The sequence below is a fragment of the Stegostoma tigrinum genome, chromosome 3 (assembly GCF_030684315.1).
Source record: "Stegostoma tigrinum isolate sSteTig4 chromosome 3, sSteTig4.hap1, whole genome shotgun sequence".
Classification (NCBI taxonomy): Eukaryota; Metazoa; Chordata; class Chondrichthyes; order Orectolobiformes; family Stegostomatidae; genus Stegostoma; species Stegostoma tigrinum.
Window position 1 is genome coordinate 14,660,564 of NC_081356.1, and position 20,388 is coordinate 14,680,951.

A 20,388-nucleotide genomic window follows, 5' to 3' on the forward strand; every position below is an offset into this window, starting at 1 on the left:
AGGCAAGTGAGATTAGTTTAATTTGTGAAACTTGCTTGGCATGGACAATTTGGACTGAAGACTCTTTATCTATGCTGTATGACTCTAACTAGTACTTATGTTTGGAACACAAATATAAAATGCTGGACTACAAACAAGTTAGTCCTCAATTCATAATCTATACTGCATTATGTCCTAAATTCTACTTCACTTACACAGTCTTGCTTTAAGATGCCAGGTGTGTCATAAAACCAGCGAGCATCTTTCAGTTCATTGTATGTGAATTCCACCAGCTTCTGGGCATATGAGACATTTTCTTTCTTACAATCTTCAGGTTCTGCACTCAGGGACAGTTCATCTGGATCCCATTCAATCATTCCTTTGTTTCGTTCACCACCCACTTGGGAGTTACGAAACGTTCTGCCAACTCTACCTAAACATCAAAGAAGTAAAGCAAATGTCAGTAAGTGCCAGTAAACTGAAACAGTAAAATGATAATATTAGAAATGTATCAAATCAGCAATGGTTAAGTAAATCTGAATTATATCCGATTTCATCAGAACAAGAGTGTGACATAATATAAAAGAAAATTAACAGAATTAGAACAATTGGGAAGATTCTTGCATAAAGGAAGCACTGATACAATACTTTGTGACCTGATTAAAAGAAAAGCAAACTATAATTGAGTACCAAGTCACTAACAAACAGGCATAAGCGATAAAGAAATTGAAGATAGAGAAAAAGAATTTAAGGCAGGCAAGCAATCAGTATCAAGTCAAGAAAGACGTTAAGCACTGAAAGCTTGTAGATCAAGTCTGAGGAAAAACTCAAACCAAAATGCAAACTTTTGTTGGAATCAAAACAGAATTTTAAAACGATACAGGAAAAACAGGGCAATGTTCTTTTCAAAACAAAACACTTCCATTTATTATGGTACCTTATCTTCTTTTACCGACTTTGACAGAAGTCATCTTCTCCCAACCTAAGCCCAGTGACAGGTGATTTTCAATGGCCTGGAATGGTGGTATGAACTTGGCACCTGGCAGAGCAATCTCTTAGTGTGGCGGTCTCATTCAAGAGGAGCAGACTTGGACTGGACGGGAGTTCTTGTCCTGGTGTGTTGGTCCCATCCTGTTGTGGTGGTCTTCATCGGTGGCTTCTGGGTATTCCAACAGCCTGGCCTGCAAGTCTAGCCCTAGCGCAGAAGTCTCATCTTGAAATAGAGCTCGTGTCCTTATTTCAGAGGTGGTTTCCAGGACTTCCAAAGGCCCAATGTAGTGGTCTAGCTCCAGCGTGGAAGTCTCATCTTGGCTTGGAAGGGCAGTCTCAGACAGGTTTTCCAGTGTATCCCAAACCCAGGAGCCATTAATTGAATGGTGATGAACTTTTAACTTTTATTTCCCTTCTTATTTATGACTGTCAATAGTTTAGCTTTTGTGGTATGGCAATTTACAGAACTTTTCATTTTTTTGTAAAAATGCACAATAATAAACTGTTATTCCACCTTCAGCAAGAGACTAGAAGCTGAATTATAAACAGTGGCTACATGAACACAATAAGGACGAGAACACTGCGGTAACTCACCACCTAACTCCCCAAACACTGTACCATCTAGAAGGCACAAGTCAGGAATGTGTTGGAATACTACCCACTTGCCAGAGTGAACATAGCTCCATATGCAAGAAGCTCAACACCATCTGGGACAAAGCAATCTACTTCATCAGCACCACATGCACAAACATTCAGTGACTTAATTATCGACACTCACTGCAGAAATTCAAACATCCTTCAACAGCACCTTTCAAACCCATGATCACTTCCATTCCATCTAGAAGACAAGGACAGATGTATGGGAACACTACCACCTTGCATGTTCTTTTCCAAACCACTCACCATTCTGACTTGGAAACACATCACTGTTCCTTCACTGTCGCTGGGTCAAAATCTGGAATTCCCTCCCTAATGGTATTGTGCATTTACCCACAGCACATTGAATGCAGCAGGCCAATTATGCAGCTCACCACCGTCTACTCAAGGGCAATAAACCTTGGCTCACTGGTGATGTTCACTTACCAAGTGCGAATAAAAGTATTTGAGAGACAGTATTCCATTAGTGTTGATTTCAGTGGATCACTACATTGATATGGTGGAAAGGTTTGAGCGATCTGATGACTACCCAAGTGATATCTTTGGGAGATTTTTGCTCCTGGTAAGGAAAACGCATCAGCAAGGTCAGGGTAGGCTGCCAGGTAAAGTACAGTCTAATAGGTCCTCAAGAACAGATTAAGTGAAGGAAACCAGTGCCTTTCACGGGCTTCAAAATTGGAAGAAAGTTGATTAGATGTCTATGTTGGGACTGGGGTGTTTCTGGACAGCAGTGTCAGTGACTGAGCATTCCTTTCAAGATACACTTTACACCTTGTAGCAGGGTGTTAGAAAGGGTGCCTAAAGGTAGGCTATTATATTTTCTCCAGGCTGGGGTTACCACACCCAGTAGGGTGACCATCTTGCGGTTAGAAGAATTTTGCAACTTAAAATGAGAGAACACTGCTGGATAATCTTTAAGAGTGGCCACCCAGAGAAAATAACTGCAATTGTAACACTTGTGCTATCAAAATTCCAAATCAATGTCAATGCTCTTGACGCCTGACTTCCAGGGAAAGACAACTGAAGGAACAAGTGGGGGACATACCTGCTAGGGAAAAAAAAGGTTAACAGCAACTCTCGGGCTCATGCAGTTAGGTTTGCCATCTGGAATTGCTTTTGGATGCGCTGGCAGAGTTCAATTCTATAAATGAAAGATTCATGACACTACACCTACAGCTTATAATTTTTAAATTATACTGGACTCTTGGTACGGTGAGAACTGAAAAAATGATTCATTAAGGTTTCAGCAACAATCAGGTTGGTCAAGATAATTTACTTCTGGGTAGAGACTGCAAAATCATAGCTAAAAAAATCACTGAGGATTTTTTTCAAGAGATACGGACACTGTTTAAAAACAGCAACCTTGGGACTAAGTCAACATTGGATTTTTGATCTTGCTGGTTTTCATATTGGGGACCTTGGGCCATTCTAAGTCAGATCAAGGGTCACTTGGAAAAGAAGAAAGAAAGATACACAAAAGTGCACTACTCAGCACACCACCATGATAGCAATGCAGTACCAACCTTGACAAGCCATTAAGTTATTTTACCAAACGAATAATTAGAACTCATGCTGGGCAGAATGTCTGACTTTTGTATACCACTCATTTTCAAATAGGCCGATTTTAAAAGACAGTGCTGTGTTTGTTTTGACAGCATGTACATGACAAATTTTGGATAATTAAGCAAATTCTAGCTAAGGTGAGGAACTCAATGGAATGGAACTATCAAAAATGATTGAACTGGTGCTCAACTATTCTATAGACTTGAAAACTCGAACTCTAGATGGAACGTACCATCAGTACATTTCTATTTTGCTCAACATTCTCGTGAAGTTTTACTCTTTGCATTCCATACAATTTTCTAGTCCTGCTAACATAAACAGAAGAGAGTGGTATGTAGTTGAGGCTCACAGCAGTACTCCCACTGTCCTACTAACTATCCACTTAAAGCATAAGCAAAATTAAAACAACCAAAAATGCTTTCCTTATTGAATCAATGTACAGTTTGGATAGAAACTTTAAAGTCATTCCCAAAGGGAGGGTGAAACAATCCAATACATTACAATACACTACGTTAAAATAATATCTACAGGATACCACAATCATCCAGATTACTGCTATTAATAGATGAAAATGGATAACCCATTGAAATAAAAATTAAGATATCTCTCATCATGGGGAGCAGGGCCGATACTTACGTAGTAACAATGGCACTAGACCCACAAGCCAGATGATCAGTTGAAATCTTAGCATGAAAAGCTACAAAACTAAATTCAATAAATCTGGTAATCTCAAGGATAGCACAAAATGGCCATGACAGATGGAGGATTGTAATGAAACTCAATTACTTAATGTCCTTCAGAAAAGGAAACTCTAAACCCCTATAAAGTGTGTCCTATTTGTGAGTCTCACCAAGTGGTTAATACGACACTCTCAGGGCAAAGATGCATGAAAAAAATGCTACTTTGTTAGATTAGATTCCCTAGTGTGGAAACAGGCCCTTTGGCCCAACAAGTCCACACTGCTCCTTGAAGCATCCCACCCAGACCTGTTCCCCTATAACGCACACACCCCTGAACACTACAGGGAATTTAGCATGGCCGATCCACCTAGCCTGCACATCTTTGGATTGTGGGAGGAAACCCACGCAGACACGGGGAGAATGTGCAAACTCCACACAAACAGTTGCCAGAGGCTGGAACCGAACCTGGGTCCCTGGTGTTAGTATAGCTTGCAACCTAAGAATTGCATTTTAAAACAAATCTTAACCAGCAAGTATATTTTCCCTAGCATTTAAAGCATATCAGTTATTTGTTTTGACATTTAGTACTTCAAGCTGAGTATTATGGTTGGTTTGAAAAAAGTTTGCAGGTTAATTACTCATCATACAGAAATCTCCACTATATTTCATTAACTTTTGAATCAAATATTGAGTTATCTACTGATAAAAGTAGAACTACATCATCCACAGATTATTTAAGGAGCCTATATATGCATTTCAGCAGTACTACTGTTGCTGGCTTTGCAGCTAAAGGCATATTCTGTTTTACACAAAATTCTGAAGACAATTATATCATTGTTCACAAATATTGAAAAATGTAACCTCCGACTGATTCCTGCTAAAACTTAAACTATATTATGACAATCTAATCTTCCTTTAAAACAAAAATGAATGGAGCTTCAAACTTCTGAAGCCCGAATATTCCTTTAGATTACGGCATGGCAATGCTTAAATATGTTTACCGAATTTAAGATGTATTTTTAATCACGTACAACTAGCTTTGTTGATTCTGACAGACATTATGTACAGTGGAATATAAATCAAAATTTGGGTGCAAGGTGAACTGCAGTGCTGAGTGGACCTTAAAATAGTTTTTGAAAATGAGCCATCACAAAAACCACTTTTTATAACAGTTTATACTTGATAGGTTACTTTTAAGTTATAGCCACTTATTACTTGGGCAAATGCAATACGAAGACCAAGTGAACTCCAAATTTTAACTATGAATTAATTCCTCTTCAGAAACCAGTGATTTCTAACCACAAGTTTCACTGTCCTAATGGCATTTCACACTTAATAATGATATCTATAATGAGTTTAGTCATTTTGACTGGCTTCCCCAGTTAATATCCCAATTTCCTCAACTATCCAAACGCAACCAGTAAGGAAGTGGTACAAATAAGGGTCTAGGCCCGAAACGTCAGCTTTCCTGCTCCTAAGATGCTGCTTGGCGCGCTGTGTTCATCCAGCTCCACACCTTGTTATCTCTAACTTCTTTAGCTTTTAATTCTTCCTCCAACTTCTCTCAAACTATTTGGACTCTCATTTGTTTTTGGCACTAGATTGAACTGAATTCAACACACTATTATCAGGGGGATTTCAATTTAGAGGTCAACTCAAAGTTCTTCTCAAATGGTGGATGGTGAGAGTTAGGACAACTATTTAATGGAAAATTTGTTTATAGCTATATAACTCCCAATGAAACAGCTTTCATCAATGTTCCAGCATAGGATCTGGGTAGTGTGGTCACACAGTGAGACCTAGGGGCTCAGGTACATAGTTCTTCAAAAGGTACATCACAGGTAGACAGCGATTAAGGCGGCATTTAGAATGCTTGATTTCATTGTTCAGACCACTGACTATAGGATTTTTGACACGTTGAGGTTGTACAGGTCATTGATGAGGTGTCTTTTGGACTTCTGTGTACAATGCTGGTCGCCCTGCTATAAGGTGGAGAGGGTTCAGAAAAGATTTACTAGGATGTTGCTGGGACGAAGGATTTGAATTACAGGGAAAGGCTGGGACTTTTTTCACTGGAGCACAGGAGATTGAGGGGTGACTTTAAAGAAGTTTATAAAATCATGTGGGACATAGATAAGGTGAATAGCAGAGGTCTTTTTTTCCTACAGTGGAGGAGTTCAAAACCACAGGGAATTTTTTTTAAGGTGGGAGAAGGACTTAAAAGGAATCTGATGGGCAATGTTTTCAAACAGAGGGTAGTTTGTAATTGGAACTAGAGGAAGTGGTAGATTCAGGTACAGTTCCAACATTTAAAAGACATTTGGTCAGATATATGAATAGGAAAGGTTTGAAGGGATATGGGCCAAACGCAGGCAAGTGGGACTGGTCTACTTTGGGAAACTTGGTCAGCATGGACAACTTGGACCAGATGATTTGTTTTTGCGCTGCGTGACTATCACACTAATAAAGGTCCTTACCAATTAAATAGCCCTGTTTCTTCAATCGGTGAAGTTGTTTCAACTCTTCTTCACTGAGGTCAGCTTCAGTTTGTGACTTGACTACTTTCAATCTTTCTGACCTTCGAAACATTCTGTACGGTGTGGGATTTATAACTGGAAACTTAAGAAGGTTTAACGTAGTTCCTGTGAAACAAAAAATTAACAATCCAAAAATGCAATTTACCAAAAAAGACAGTAGTCTAGCAACATTACGTTATTCATAGCTAAATAAGAACACAAAAGTCATTCAGTACAATTATGATTTATCATGCACTTAATGCCTTTCACTCACCCCATCTCCATAACCCTGTACACCATTGGTAATCGGATATCTATCAATCTCTGCCTCAAATACTCAAAAGACTGAGCTTCTGTCACTTTTTGTGGTAAAGAATTCCAATGGTTCAGAGCCCTCTGGGTGACATACTGTCTTCTCTACATTGACTCAAGCGACATCATCCCAGATTTTTAAATTGTATCCCCTGCTTCTACACTCCCCAATCAATGGAAACACTTTACCTATATCTACCCTAAGTTTTGATTATATTTCAATGAGATCATTTCTTATTCTTTGAAACTCGAAAGAAAACAGGCCTAGTTTGCCCAACATATCTTCTTAGAAGAGTCTCACCATCCCAGGAACTAGTCTGGTGTACTCCAGTTATAGCAATATTTTTTCCTGTGACTAAGGAGATCAAGATTGCACAGTACTCCAGATACAGTGTAATCAATCTCATACAACTGAACCAAAATTTCACTACTCAAAGGGCAAACAACAATACAGCATAGGAACAGGCTTTCAGCCCTTCAAGCCTGCACAACACATTTTGCTGTTCCCTATTAAAACTATCTTTACTTACAGGATCCGTATCCCACTATTCCCTTCCTATACATCTATTCATCCAGAGATAATGGGAACTGCAGATGCTGGAGAATCCGAGGTAACAAAGTGTGAAGCTGGATGAACACATCAGGCCAAGCAGCATCTTAGGAGCACAAAAGCTGACGTTGCAGGCCGAGACCCTTCAACAGAAAAGAGGGACGGGGAGAGGATTCTGAAATAAAGAAGGAGAGAGGGGGAGGCAGACCGAAGATGGATAGAGGAGAAGATAGGTGGAGAGGAGAGTATAGGTGGGGAGGTAGGGAAGGGATAGGTCAGTCCAGCGAGGACGGACGGGATGAGGTTAGTAGGTAGGAAATGGAGGTGCGGCTTGAGGTTGGAGGAGGGTATAGGTGAGAAGAACAGGTTAGGGAGGTGGGGACGAGCTGTGCTGGTTTTGGGATGCAGTAGGGGGAGGGGAGGTTTTGAAACTTGTGAAATCCACATGGGAACCCTGCAGCCCAGTGGTATCAAAGTGGAATATGAGTTGCTGTTCCTGTAACCTTCGGGTGGCATCATTATGGCACTGCAGGAGGCCCAAGACGGACATGTCATCTAAGGAATAGGAGGGGAAGTTGAAATGGTTCGTGACTGGGAGGTGCAATTGTTTATTGCGAACCGAGCGTAGATGTTCGGCAAAGCGGTCCCCAAGGCTCCGCTTGGTTTCTCCAATGTAGAGGTAGCCACAACGGGTTCAGCAGACGCAGTATACCACACTGGCGGACGTGCAGGTGAACATCTGCTTGATGTGGAAAGTCATCTTGGGGCCTGGGATGGGGGTGAGGGAGGTGGTGTGGGGGCACATGTAGCACTTCCTGTGGTTGCAGGGGAAAGTGCCGGGTGTGGAGGGGAGTGTGGAGCGGACAAGGGAGTCCTGAGTGTGGTCTCTCCAGAAGGCAGATAAGGGTGGGGATGGAAAAATGTCTTCAGGTGGTGGGGTCGGATTTTGGATGGCGAAGTATCGGAGAATGATGCATTGTATGTGGAGGTTGGTGGGGTGGTACGTGAGGACTAGGGGGATTCTCTTTTGGCGGTTATTGCAGGGGTGGGGTGTGAGGGATGAGATGCGGGAACTGCACAAGACAGGTGCTTTTTGAAGCTGCAATTGTGTCTGCTTCCACCACTACCTCTGGCATTGCATTCCAGGCACTCACCACCTTTTGTGTTAAAAATATGCCTTGCATCTCTCTTTTAAACTCCCCTGCCCCTGCTGTACCTTGAACAAGTGTCCCCTAGTAATTGACCCCTCTACCCTGGAAAAAATCCACATACTTTCCAGTCCATCCATGCCATTCACAATCTAATAAACTTCTCGCAGGCTGCCCCTCATCCTCCTGCATTCCAGTAAAAATAACCCAGTAAATCCAACTTTTCTTCATAGCTAAAATCCCCCATACCAGGCAACATCCTGGTAAACCTTTACTGTGCCCTCTCCAAAGCATCCACATCCTTCTAGTAGTGTGGTGACCAGAACTGTGTGCAATATTCCAAGTGCGATCTAAGTAAAATGCTTTGAAGCTGCAGCATAACTTCTCTATCCTTATACTCAATGCCCCATCCAATGAAGGCAAGCATGCCATAAGCCTTTTTCACTACTTTATTTATCTGTGCTGCCACCTTCAATGATCTGTGGACCTGTGTACCCACATCTCTTTGCATTTCAATATTCCTAAAGGTTCGGCCATTCATTGTATAATTTCCACCTGTACTCGACCTTCCAAAATGCATCACCTCACTTTGTCTGGATTAAACTCCATTTGTTATTTTTCTATCCACGCCTCTAACTAATCTATATCCTGCTGTATCATCTGACAATTCTCTTCACTATCTGCAACTCCACCCATGTTTGTATCATCCACAAATTTACTAATTAGACCAGCTACATTTTCCTCCCAATCATTTACAAATCATGACAAGCAGAGGTCCCAACACTGATCCACTAGTCACACCCCTCCATTCTCAAACGCCTTCCACCGCTTCCCTGTCTCCTTTCACGAAACCTGCTCTGCATCCATCTTGCCAGCTCACCCTGACCATGTGACTTCACCTTTTGTACCAATCTGCCATAAGGGACCTGGACTCAAATCCATTTGCAATAAAAGCTAACATTCCATTAGCCTTTCTAATAGCTTGCTGCACTTGCATATTAGCCTTCTGAGAGTTATCAGAGACTTTGGTTTCTTCGCACGTTTTCAAACCTCATTCCATTTAGGAAATACTCTATACTTGTCTCTCCTACCAGGATGGACGACCTCATTTTTCCACATTATATTCCAACTGCCATGTTCTTATTTATTCAGTAAGCTTGTCCAAATCCCCTCGAACCTGCCTTATATCTTCCTCACAACACATTCCTGCTTAGCTTTGTATCATCCCAATCATTGAAAATATCGTAAATAGTTAGAACACGGGTATTGATCCTTGTGGTACCTCAGTAGGTCACAGCCTACCAATGCAAGAATTATTCTTACTCCTATCTATTAGCGAATTGTCAATCCATATTATCTACCCCATGCGCTTTAATTCTTTTAACCAGCTGCCAAAAGCCTGAAAATCCAAGGCCATGAAGGGCCTGTTCTGTGCTGTACTGTTCTATGTTCTATGTTCTATAATGGGAACTACAGATGCTGGAGAATCCAAAATAATAAAATGTGAGGCTGGATGAACACAGCAGGCCCAGCAGCATCTCAGGAGCACAAAAGCTGACGTTTCGGGCCTAGACCCTTCACCAGAGATGTCAAAGGTAGGTTCTTTACTCAGAGAGTATTAAGGGCATGAAATGCCCTGCCTGCAACTGTAGTAGATTCGCCAATTTTAAGGGCATTTAAATGGCCATTGGATAAACATATGGATAGTAATGGAATAGTGTAGGTTAGATGGGCTTCAGTTTGGTTTCACAGGTCGGCGCAACATTGAGGGCTGAAGGGCCTGTACTGCGCTGTGATGTTCTATGTTCTATCAGATCTCCTTCATCAACTTCATTATTAACATCTTCAAATAAAAAAAGTTCAAACACAAGTTCCCGTGCTGACTATACCTAAGCAAACTATATAAACCACGTTAACAAAGTGTGGAGCTGGATGAACACAGCAGGCCAAGCAGCATCTCAGGAGCACTGCTGCTTGGCCTGCTGTGTTCATCCAGCTCCACACTTTTGATATCTCGGATTCTCCAGCATCTGCAGTTCCCATTATCACTTATATTAACCAGGTATCTTTTTATCCCACCCTTTACATTAGAGGCGAAAGTTTTCCGGACTACAGATGTACGGGCTAGGAGGTGTGCAAAGAATAATTCCAGAAGTTAGATTATTCAAAGCCCTAACGTGGGGAATTGAACTCAAGAGCTGAAAAACCAAAACAACCCGCGGCATTCACCTGGCCAGCGAGAAACTGTTGCTCTCTGGATGACATCGGGGGCCTTTGATTTACACAAATCAGATTGCAGGAGGGTGTTGAAGAGGGTAGACTTGCCCACGTTGGTGTTGCCAACCAAGTACACGTTGCCTCTGTAGCGCCAGGAGCTCTGGAGCCGGGAGATCAGCCCTTCGATGCCATAGCCGGTTTTGGCGCTGATCAGATGCACCACGTCCCGACCCCGGTAGTCGGTGCAAATGCCGGCCAGGCCGCAGTGCTGTAACACCCGCTGCCGGAGCTTCTTCAGGTAGTCATGACAGTCGGCGGGGATCAGGTCGATCTTGTTGGCCAGTACCAGGACGGGGTTCCGCTCGCCCACCAGCCGCCGCAGGTCGGGAATGAGGCTGCCGCTCAGGTCCAGCAGGTCGAGCATGTAGAGTACCAGGGCAGACTCCTGCGCGATGCGGCCTAACAGGCGCCGGTACTCTCCCTCCGGCACCCGAACCTCCAGCGCCTTTTGGTGGTGTACCAGCAGGAAACATCGCTGGCACACGGAGCGCTGCAGGGTGCCGGCCTGAAGCAGCTGTTTGTACTTCTCGCTCGGGAGGTAACCGGCCAGGGACGGGTCCACGCAGTGCAACACGGCACCGCAGCCCGAGCACGGCGAGCCGCTGGCCGGCTCTAACGGGTCGGCAGTACCGTACACCCGGTGCTCCTGCCGCCGCCTCTTCTTCCTCGACGGCAGCTCAGGAGCCGGGAAGTCAGGGTCGGTCACTTGTGGCTCGGCCGCCGGCGGCGGACTCAGCGCCTGCAAGGCGTGGAGCTGGCGGCGCAGAGCAGCGCACGCGGGTGAGGCCTCGGCCTTTCTCGAGGCCGCCACACTGTTCCCCTTCTCTTCCTCCTCCTCCTCCTCCTCCTGCTGCTGCTGTTGCTGTTGCTCGAGTTCGGCTGCATATTCCACAAACACCATCTGCTCCGGCCTCGCCGGCTCCACTGCAGCGTACGCCCATGCCGAGGGTGGGCTGACCGGCCCCCGGCGCGGGACAGCGCCAAACGGGCGGCTCGAGCGCAGCGCGCGGCGGAAAAACCAACTGACAGCCGCGCGCGCCATCTCCCTCACTGTAGGGGAGGGGCGGGGGGTGGGGTGGGAGAGTGAATAGCGGGTGGTCAGTGGGGTGGGGGGAGGGATGATGGACTGGTAGAGTGGAGGGAGGGAGGGAGGGGTGGGGGATGATGGACTGGTAGAGTGGAGGGAGGGGTGGGGGATGATGGGCTGGTAGAGTGGAGGGAGGGGTGGGGGATGATGGGCTGGTAGAGTGGAGGGAGGGGTGGGGGATGATGGGCTGGTAGAGTGGAGGGAGGGGTAAGGAAGCAGGGAAGGGGAAAGGAAGTGGAACAGAGAGGAGGGATAAAGAAGGGAAAGGGTTTGTACAATGGTGGGCCTGGTGAGAGGAATGGAGTGCAGAGGAAGGGATTTTTGGCAATAGGAAAGGTTTTGAAGTGGGTATGGGGTGGGGAGGGCAAGGGTTGGGAGTGGGTATGGGCCGGAGGGGGGCAAGGGTTTGGATTGAGAATGTGGTGGGGGCGTCAATGGTTTGGAATGGGAAATGGATGACCGGGAAGGGAAGATGGATGGAGGGGGAAAGGGGAAGGAAGGTGAAGGGGGCAAGGAATTGGGACGCTGAGAGGGAACTGACCAGAATGGAGGGGAGGGAGGGGGAAAATGAGACGTGAAGGACGAAAGGAGTGAGGGGATAGGAGGAAGTGGCAGGGGGATGGGAATTGGCGTGGAGTGAAAGACCTTCAGCAATGATTCTTCTTCATGCCAAGAGAGCAAATTACTGTTATTTTAGATAACTAATTGATTAAATTTAGATTGGGTTAGCAATAGTGCCGCACATTTCTTTGCTCATCCACATAGATATAAAGCAGCTCATAACTACTTGGTTAAAATCAGCGGCAGAGGCTTCTAGGGAATAGATTGTGAGCAGATGCAAAAATTCATGACTAGTTGTTCATGAGACATTATGGGCCTTCACAGAAAAATCTGCAACCTCATGGCCTGGCATTCTGCCGCCCCCCGTCCCCCCCCCCCAAACAACTCTTAATTCTGCCATCATTTCAGAGGCTCAACCCCTGTTCAATGAAAACTGCAGGAGTAGTGTTAGGCATAAAAATGAGATGTTGACCTGCTAAAGCTACAATACAGGATAAACAGTGTACCAAACAGAATAAGTGACAAATTTTAGACAGAACTAAATAATTCCTGAACCAATGGATCAGATCTAAGCTCTGCAGCCCTGCCAAATCCAGCTATGAATGGTGGTGGTCAATTCACTAGAGGGGAAGGCTCCATTAAATATTCTCATCTTAATGATGGAAGAACACAATACATCAGTGAAAAAGATAAGGCTGGACCTACCCCATTGCAAAATACAAGGTTTAAAATTGCTTTATTGCTAATTTGTTCTACAAAAGCACTCTTAAAAACCCATTTTCCTGATAGCCTTTGCCCATTTGAATTGTCCAGTCCAATAAAAATTCAAGTTTTCCACCATTATTGTTTTTATTACAAGCTTCAATTATTTCTTGCTTACTCTTCTTTAAGATTAAAACTAATAGGATGCTTAGCTACTCTAACCATAAATTACTCCTGCTAGTATTTTCAAACCAGTGGTTTTATTAATTTGCACCCATATTGGATAAAAATTATTTCCCTGGTTATCTGCACTAAGGGTTTTTTTGTGTACAGTAATAAGAATCTATCTAGGTTATGCCTTGTTTTCCTTTCTGTCTGTCTATTTGAAGTATATTTTCTGGAACACTTTCTTCTTTCTCCCTGCCTCCTGATCTTGTGACCATGGCTGGAAGTTTCAACGCCTGCTTGGAATGGGCTGGCACGATGACAAGGGAAGGTGTTGGAAGACATACCTCATGTATTCAAGTGCTATGCCATATTGCTGCAAAAGCTTGTGATTTCAAATAAACCTGATGGACTGTAACCTGATGTCATGTGACATTTGACTTTATCTATATTGCTAGCTGTGAAGAAAATGGCAGAACAACATTGTCGGCACAACATTGTGGGCTGAAGGGCCTGTTCTGTGCTGTACTGTTCTATGTTCTATGTTCTAACTATTTGAACTATTTAGTTGGCCAGTTAAGGACTACTTTCTGCATCATCAAGCATTTTGCGTCTGTAGGGTTGACACATCACCCCATGGGGAGACCATCAAGTGAAACCCCAGTGGCCTCCCTGCAAGCTCCGTGGTGTTGGTGTGGTGACAGGAAAATTACCTGGGCGATGATGGTACACCATTTTTTTGGAACCTCCAAAATAGACTTTCATGGCCCATGGCGAATGCTGAAAGCAATGATTGCCCTCCGAACAATGTTGCCGCTGGTGTTGATGCTGTGTAGTACTGAAATTCATATACCACATTTGTTTCAGGCAGAATGTCCTTTTGATCTAATGCCAGCATCCTGTTAGTGGTGAACTGTATGATGAACATGCTGGTGTACTGTCGGATATGGTACCAACAACTGGTAGATCACAACAAACAGCTGGCTGTTCTTAAGAAGCAACGTACTGACTGTGCCCGACCAACCCATGCTTACAAAACATTGTCAAACACTCACTATGTTTTGCAATTGGACAAGTTCAATTCTGGTCTCCCTGCAATTGGTAAGATGTTAAACTTGAAAGGGTTCAAAACAGATTTACTTGATTTTGGCTAAACATGGGCAAATGGGACTTGAACAGGCTAGGATATCTGATCAGTACAGACGAGTTGGACCAAAGGGCCTGTTTCCATGCTGTATAATTCTATGACTCTATAATATTTGCTGAATAATCCTGAATGTGCAATGAATTATGCTTAAAATTTAGGGTTGTCATTCAGGTTTGCAGTGTAGTACACTTGCATTTACCTTAAGTTGCATATATTGATACACAACGCTCTGCTTTTTGCAGACACATAATATAAACACACATATGCCTATTCTAACTAGACACAATAGGTGACAGTCATTTACTACTTCCTTTCTCAAGGCAATGCCTTGGTTAATCAAAGTCAACTTGCCTAGCTATTAACATGAATGGGTGCTTTCTCTGTGACAATGCTTTTACCAATCATAGAATCCCTACAGTGTGGGAACAGGTCCTTTGGCCCAACATGTCCACACCCACCCTCAGAGCATCCCACTCAGACTCATCCCACCTAGTCTACACATCCCTATGGGCAATTCAGCGTGGCCAATCCACCTAGCCTGCACACCTTTGGTCTGTGGGAGGAAATCAGAGCACCTGGAGGAAACCCACACAGACACAGGGAGAATGTGCAAACTCCACACAGACTGTTGCCCAAGGGTGGAATCGAACCTGGGTCCATGGTGCTGTGAGGTATCAGTGCTAACCACTGAGCCACTGTGCTGCCAAGAATCTACTTTCCTCCAATCAGAACACTCCTTACACGCAATACAAATGTTGACTTTCCCTTGAATTTATCATCTTGATAATGTCTTGATGAGTGCAAGATGAAAAGCTTTGACAAAATGGTCTTTTCTCAACATTACAAAAGGTTAGGGGGAGAGGATCAATACTTAAGTGGCTAAAAAGTGGTTAGGATCATTATTCATGTGTGGGGTTTATTAACGATAGCCTGGCAGTGCTGCTTCAGACGTATGCCAGAGAAGCTCCAGAAAAGTAACAGCAGCAATTATTCAACATTACACCACTGCACTGTGTGCCCAGCCTTTTATAAAAAGCTCTGTACTGCTCATGCAGTTGAATTCTTCTGAAATTATCCTTAAAATTTGTTTAATGAATGTTCAAGGTCTAAATTTAAAAACTAGCCTCACGTGCAGTATGGTGTAATGATAGGACCAGTTTGGCTATTTTGTAATGTCTACTGGATTCCCATGTGAGTGCCTGCTCAAAATAAAACATTTTCCAGGCCATGCCAGAGGAGGCTAAGGATTTAGTATGAGCCATTATCACCCATCCCTTCCCTTCCCTTCCCTAGGCGAATGTGTGGCTTCCATGACTTTCTCTCCAATGATGGTAGAGATTCAAATTTGGTACCAGTAATTTTTTAAAATCTACTTTGTAGATGTGTATTTTAGAACCCCTTGTGACATTTTCTCATTAGCAAACATCTGAAGAATGTTCATATCAATATGAGTCAATTTTTAATGGACTTCACCTGAATTGATGAGGGGACTTGCAATGTCTTCCAAGCTTGCTGAAGCAGATACCATTCAAGACTCCAAGCACTTCTCACTTTTAAGAGAAGTAAACTTTGACATCTGACATAACAAAGTGTGGAGCTGGATGAACGCAGCAGGCCAAGCAGCATCTTAGGAGCAGGAAAGCTGATGTTTTGCGCCGAGACCCTTCATCAGAAATGGGGGAGGGGGAGAAGGTTCTGAAATAAACAGGGAGTGGGGGGAGGCGGATTGAAGATGGATAGAGGAGAAGATAGGTGGAAAAGACAAGAGAGTTGCAGTGGGAGAGAGATCCCCTGAGGTTTGTCCAGAGGGAGGAGGTAACTTCTTCAGGTTAGGCATCCCTAGAAGAGGCTTCTCAGTGAGGTTAAAATTGTATCAGAGATAATAGGAACTTCAGATGCTAGAGAATCTGAGATAACAAGGTGTAGAGCTGGATGAACACAGCAGGCCAAGCAGCATCTTAGGAGCACAAAAGCTGACATTTCGGGCCTAGATCTTTTTCCTTTTAACCAACTAACCCAATCGTATTGCTTCTGAGACTAGGTAATTTATTTTCAGCTGTTGTACTGATCCATCAGTACACCAAGTCTAGACTTGGATTTTCCATCGATTAGTGTCCAGAAAAATTTGTTTAAGGAATAAAATGTTCTTTTAAATTAGTTTAAATTTAAGGTGGCCCATACGTCAAGAACCAATTTCTCCCCCCAATAGATAGAGTGAAACAAAACTTTTAAATTTATTCAGTGGTCTTGACGCATAGATTAAAAAGAGCTGCCCGGTGATAATTACTGTCAGCCTTCACTTCTTTATGTTCTAAATTAAAAATTAGGATTTTTTTCTTAATCTTTGAATTAGCCACATACAAATTTACCTAGAGCAGATGTGTCAGGAGAATTAGCACATTGCTAAAGAACTGGTGTGGGAACAAGGGGTTTCTTTTATGGAACGTTTGGACCTGTTCTGGATCAGAAAAAAGCTACAGCACCGGGATTGGGCTTTAACTGAAATGGGATTGGGACCCATGTCCAAGCAAAAAGGGTTAATAGGGAGCTGGCAAAGGAAGAGTGGGGGCTGTGAATGTAAGACACCTACTTATGAATAAAACAAGGCAGAATAGAATAAGGCAAGGGAAGTCATTCTGGAAGTAAATTGTTATGGAATAAAGGTCTAAAAATGGTTAAAGATTGTGAGATGAATTCAACTCAACATGATTCACAGTATCTGTATAGTCATGCATATGATGTCTGTACTAAAACAGGGGTTTCAAGAAACTGTACTGGGAGGAGTCAGACATGAAGATTACTGACATATGGCTACAAAAGAATCAGCATTGGAAATTAAACATATGAACTTAAAAATTAGGAGCGGGAATAGGCCACTCAGTCTCTTGCATCTGAATGTGTAAATGGTGCAGGGTGTAACATTTAGAAAAGACTCAGAGGGACAGTGAGATGGAGCAGCTGTACTTACTGGGATACATAAGAGTAGTAGAGGAAGGGTCTGAATACAAACATATATTCCATATGAATAGAGATGACAGATAATAAAGGACTAATCACAATAAATGGACAGGAGGTGGAAGATGTAATGCAAACAAAGCACAGTAAAAATAAAAATAAATTATGGGGGGGTGTGATGATGATTGCATGGTCTTTAAATTACATTAGCTAGAAGAGATAAGTAAGAGAGATAAAGAGATGAAAATCATACATTGTATACTGCACACCTTTCCAACCAAGTGCATAAAAAGCCAACAAGGAAAGATTCATCATTAGAATCTACTAACAGAAAATAAACAAGATCAGACAAGATAAGTAAAAGTAAAGGAACATTAAACTCCCGCCTGCTCCAGAGGTGTGCAATAATTTCTTCAAACAGGATAATTAGAAAACATTGAAAAATGTTGAGGCATCATTGGCCATAACATCATTAATTTTTAAGACCGTAGTAGGACATTTATTAAGGAAGTTCGCTTTATAGACTGAAGAAAGATGCATTTTGAGGCACTCATTAGAACTTGGGAAAATAAAATGGGTAACAGTATTATTTTTAAAAGATAATGTAGGACAACAATGGAAAGTGTTGAAAATGATGTTCAACAGAGTGCAGGAAAATATACTGTGCTGGAAGAAAGGATCAAGTAAACACTGGTGTGGAATCATGGATCATTTAAGATGTAAGAGAACAACTGAGGATTAGGAAAGAATGATAGAAATATATAAAATAATGAGAGGCATGGATAGGGTGGATAGAGATAATAGGAACTGCAGATGCTGGAGAATCCAAGATAATAAAATGTGAGGCTGGATGAACACAGCAGGCCAAGCAGCATCTCAGGAGCACAAAAGCTGACGTTTCGGGCCTAGACCCTTCATCAGAGAGGGGGATGGGGTGAGGGTTCTGGATTAAATAGGGAGAGAGGGGGAGGCGGACCGAAGATGGAGAGAAAAGAAGATAGGTGGAGAGAGTATAGGTGGGGAGGTAGGGAGGGGATAGGTCAGTCCAGGGAAGACAGACAGGTCAAGGAGGTGGGATGAGGTTAGTAGGCGGATGGGGGTGCGGCTTGGGGTGGGAGGAAGGGATGGGTGAGAGGAAGAACCGGTTAGGGAGGCAGAGACAGGTTGGACTGGTTTTGGGATGCAGTGGGTGGAGGGGAAGAGCCTGGGCTGGTTGTGTGGTGCAGTGGGGGGAGGGGACGAACTGGGCTGGTTTAGGGATGCAGTTGGGGAAGGGAAGATTTTGAAACTGGTGAAGTCCACATTGATACCATTAGGCTGCAGGGTTCCCATGCGGAATATGAGTTGCTGTTCCTGCAACCTTCGGGTGGCATCAGTGTGGCACTGCAGGAGGCCCATGATGGACATGCCATCTAAAGAATGGGAGGGGGAGTGGAAATGGTTTGCGACTGGGAGGTGCAGTTGTTTGTTGCGAACTGAGCGGAGATGTTCTGCAAAGCGGTCTCCAAGCCTCCGCTTGGTTTCCCCAATGTAGAGGAAGCCACACCGGGTACAGTGGATGCAGTATACCACATTGGCAGATGTGCAGGTGAACCTCTGCTTAATGTGGAATCTCATCTTGGGGCCTGGGGTAGGGGTGAGGGAGGAGGTGTGGGGGCAAGTGTAGCATTCCCTGCCCGCATTTCCCGCAACGCCCTTGACCGCGTCTCCTGCATTTCCCGCAACACATCTGTCACACCCCACCCCCGCCACAGCCACCCAAAGAGGATCCCCCTCGTTCTCACACACCACCCCACCAACCTCTGGATATAACGCATCATCCTCCGACGCTTCCGCGATCTACAATCCGACCCCACCACCCAAGACATTTTTCCATCCCCACCCCTGTCTGCTTTCCGGAGAGACCACTCTCTCCGTGACTCCCTTGTTTGCTCCACACTGCCCTCTAACCCCACCACACCCGGCACCTTCCTCTGCAACCGCAGGAAATGCTACACTTGCCCCCACACCTCCTCCCTCACCCCTATCCCAGGCCCCAAGATGACATTCCACATTGGCAGATGTGCAGGTGAACCTCTGCTTAACGTGGTATACTGCATCCACTGTACCCGGTGTGGCTTCCTCTACATTGGGGAAACCAAGCGGAGGCTTGGAGACCGCTTTACAGAACACCTCCGCTCAGTTCGCAACAAACAACTGCACCTCCCAGTCGCAAACCATTTCCACTTCCCCTCCCATTCTTTAGATGACATGTCCATCATGGGCCTCCTGCAGTGCCACAATGATGCCACCCGAAGGTTGCAGGAACAGCAACTCATATTCCGCCTGGGAACCCTACAGCCTAATGGTATCAATGTGGACTTCACCAGTTTCAAAATCTCCCCTTCCCCAACTGCATCCCTAACCCAGCCCAGTTCGTCCCCTCCCCCCACTGCACCACACAACCAACCCAGCTCTTCCCCTCTACCCTCTGCATCCTACAACCAGTCCAACCTGTCTCTGCCTCCCTAACCGGTTCTTCCTCTCACCCATCCCTTCCTCCCACCCCAAGCCGCACCCCCATCTACCTACTAACCTCATCCCACCTCCTTGACCTGTCCATCTTCCCTGGACTGACCTATCCCCTCCCTACCTCCCCACCTATACTCTCTCCACCTATCTTCTTTTCTCTCCATCTTCGGTCCGCCTCCCCCTCTCTCCCTATTTATTCCAGTTCCCTCTCCCCATCCCCCTCTCTGATGAAGGGTCTAGGCCCGAAACGTCAGCTTTTGTGCTCCTGAGATGCTGCTTGGCCTGCTGTGTTCATCCAGCCTCACATTTTATTATATAGGGTGGATAGAGTTGTTTTCCCAGGGTGGAAATGTAAAATAGTAGGGGGCATAGGATTAAGGTGAGAGGGCAAACTTTAAAGAAGACACATAAGGAAAGATTTTTATGTAGAGTGTGGTTGGTGCATGGAATGCACTGCCTGGAGAGATGGTAGAAACAGGTACGATAGCAACACTCAAGAGACGTTTAGACAGACACTTGAACAGGCAGGGAATAAAGAGATACAGACCATGGATAGGCAAATGGCATTAGTTTACAATGGCATCATGA

The 20,388-nt window shown here is 44.2% G+C and overlaps 1 protein-coding gene across 1 annotated transcript in view; it reads right to left on the minus strand.

Moving 5' to 3' along the window:
* The window catches only part of noa1 (nitric oxide associated 1), a 28,054-nt gene extending 16,340 nt beyond the window's left edge, over positions 1-11,714 (minus strand). The window contains exons 1-3 of the mRNA XM_048528007.2: positions 10,625-11,714; positions 6,347-6,511; positions 195-412 (exon numbers count right to left, since the gene is read on the minus strand). Coding sequence (XP_048383964.2) covers positions 195-412; positions 6,347-6,511; positions 10,625-11,714 — 1,473 coding nt within the window. The remainder of the gene's footprint in view (positions 1-194; positions 413-6,346; positions 6,512-10,624) is intronic.
* Positions 11,715-20,388: the final 8,674 nt, after the last annotated feature.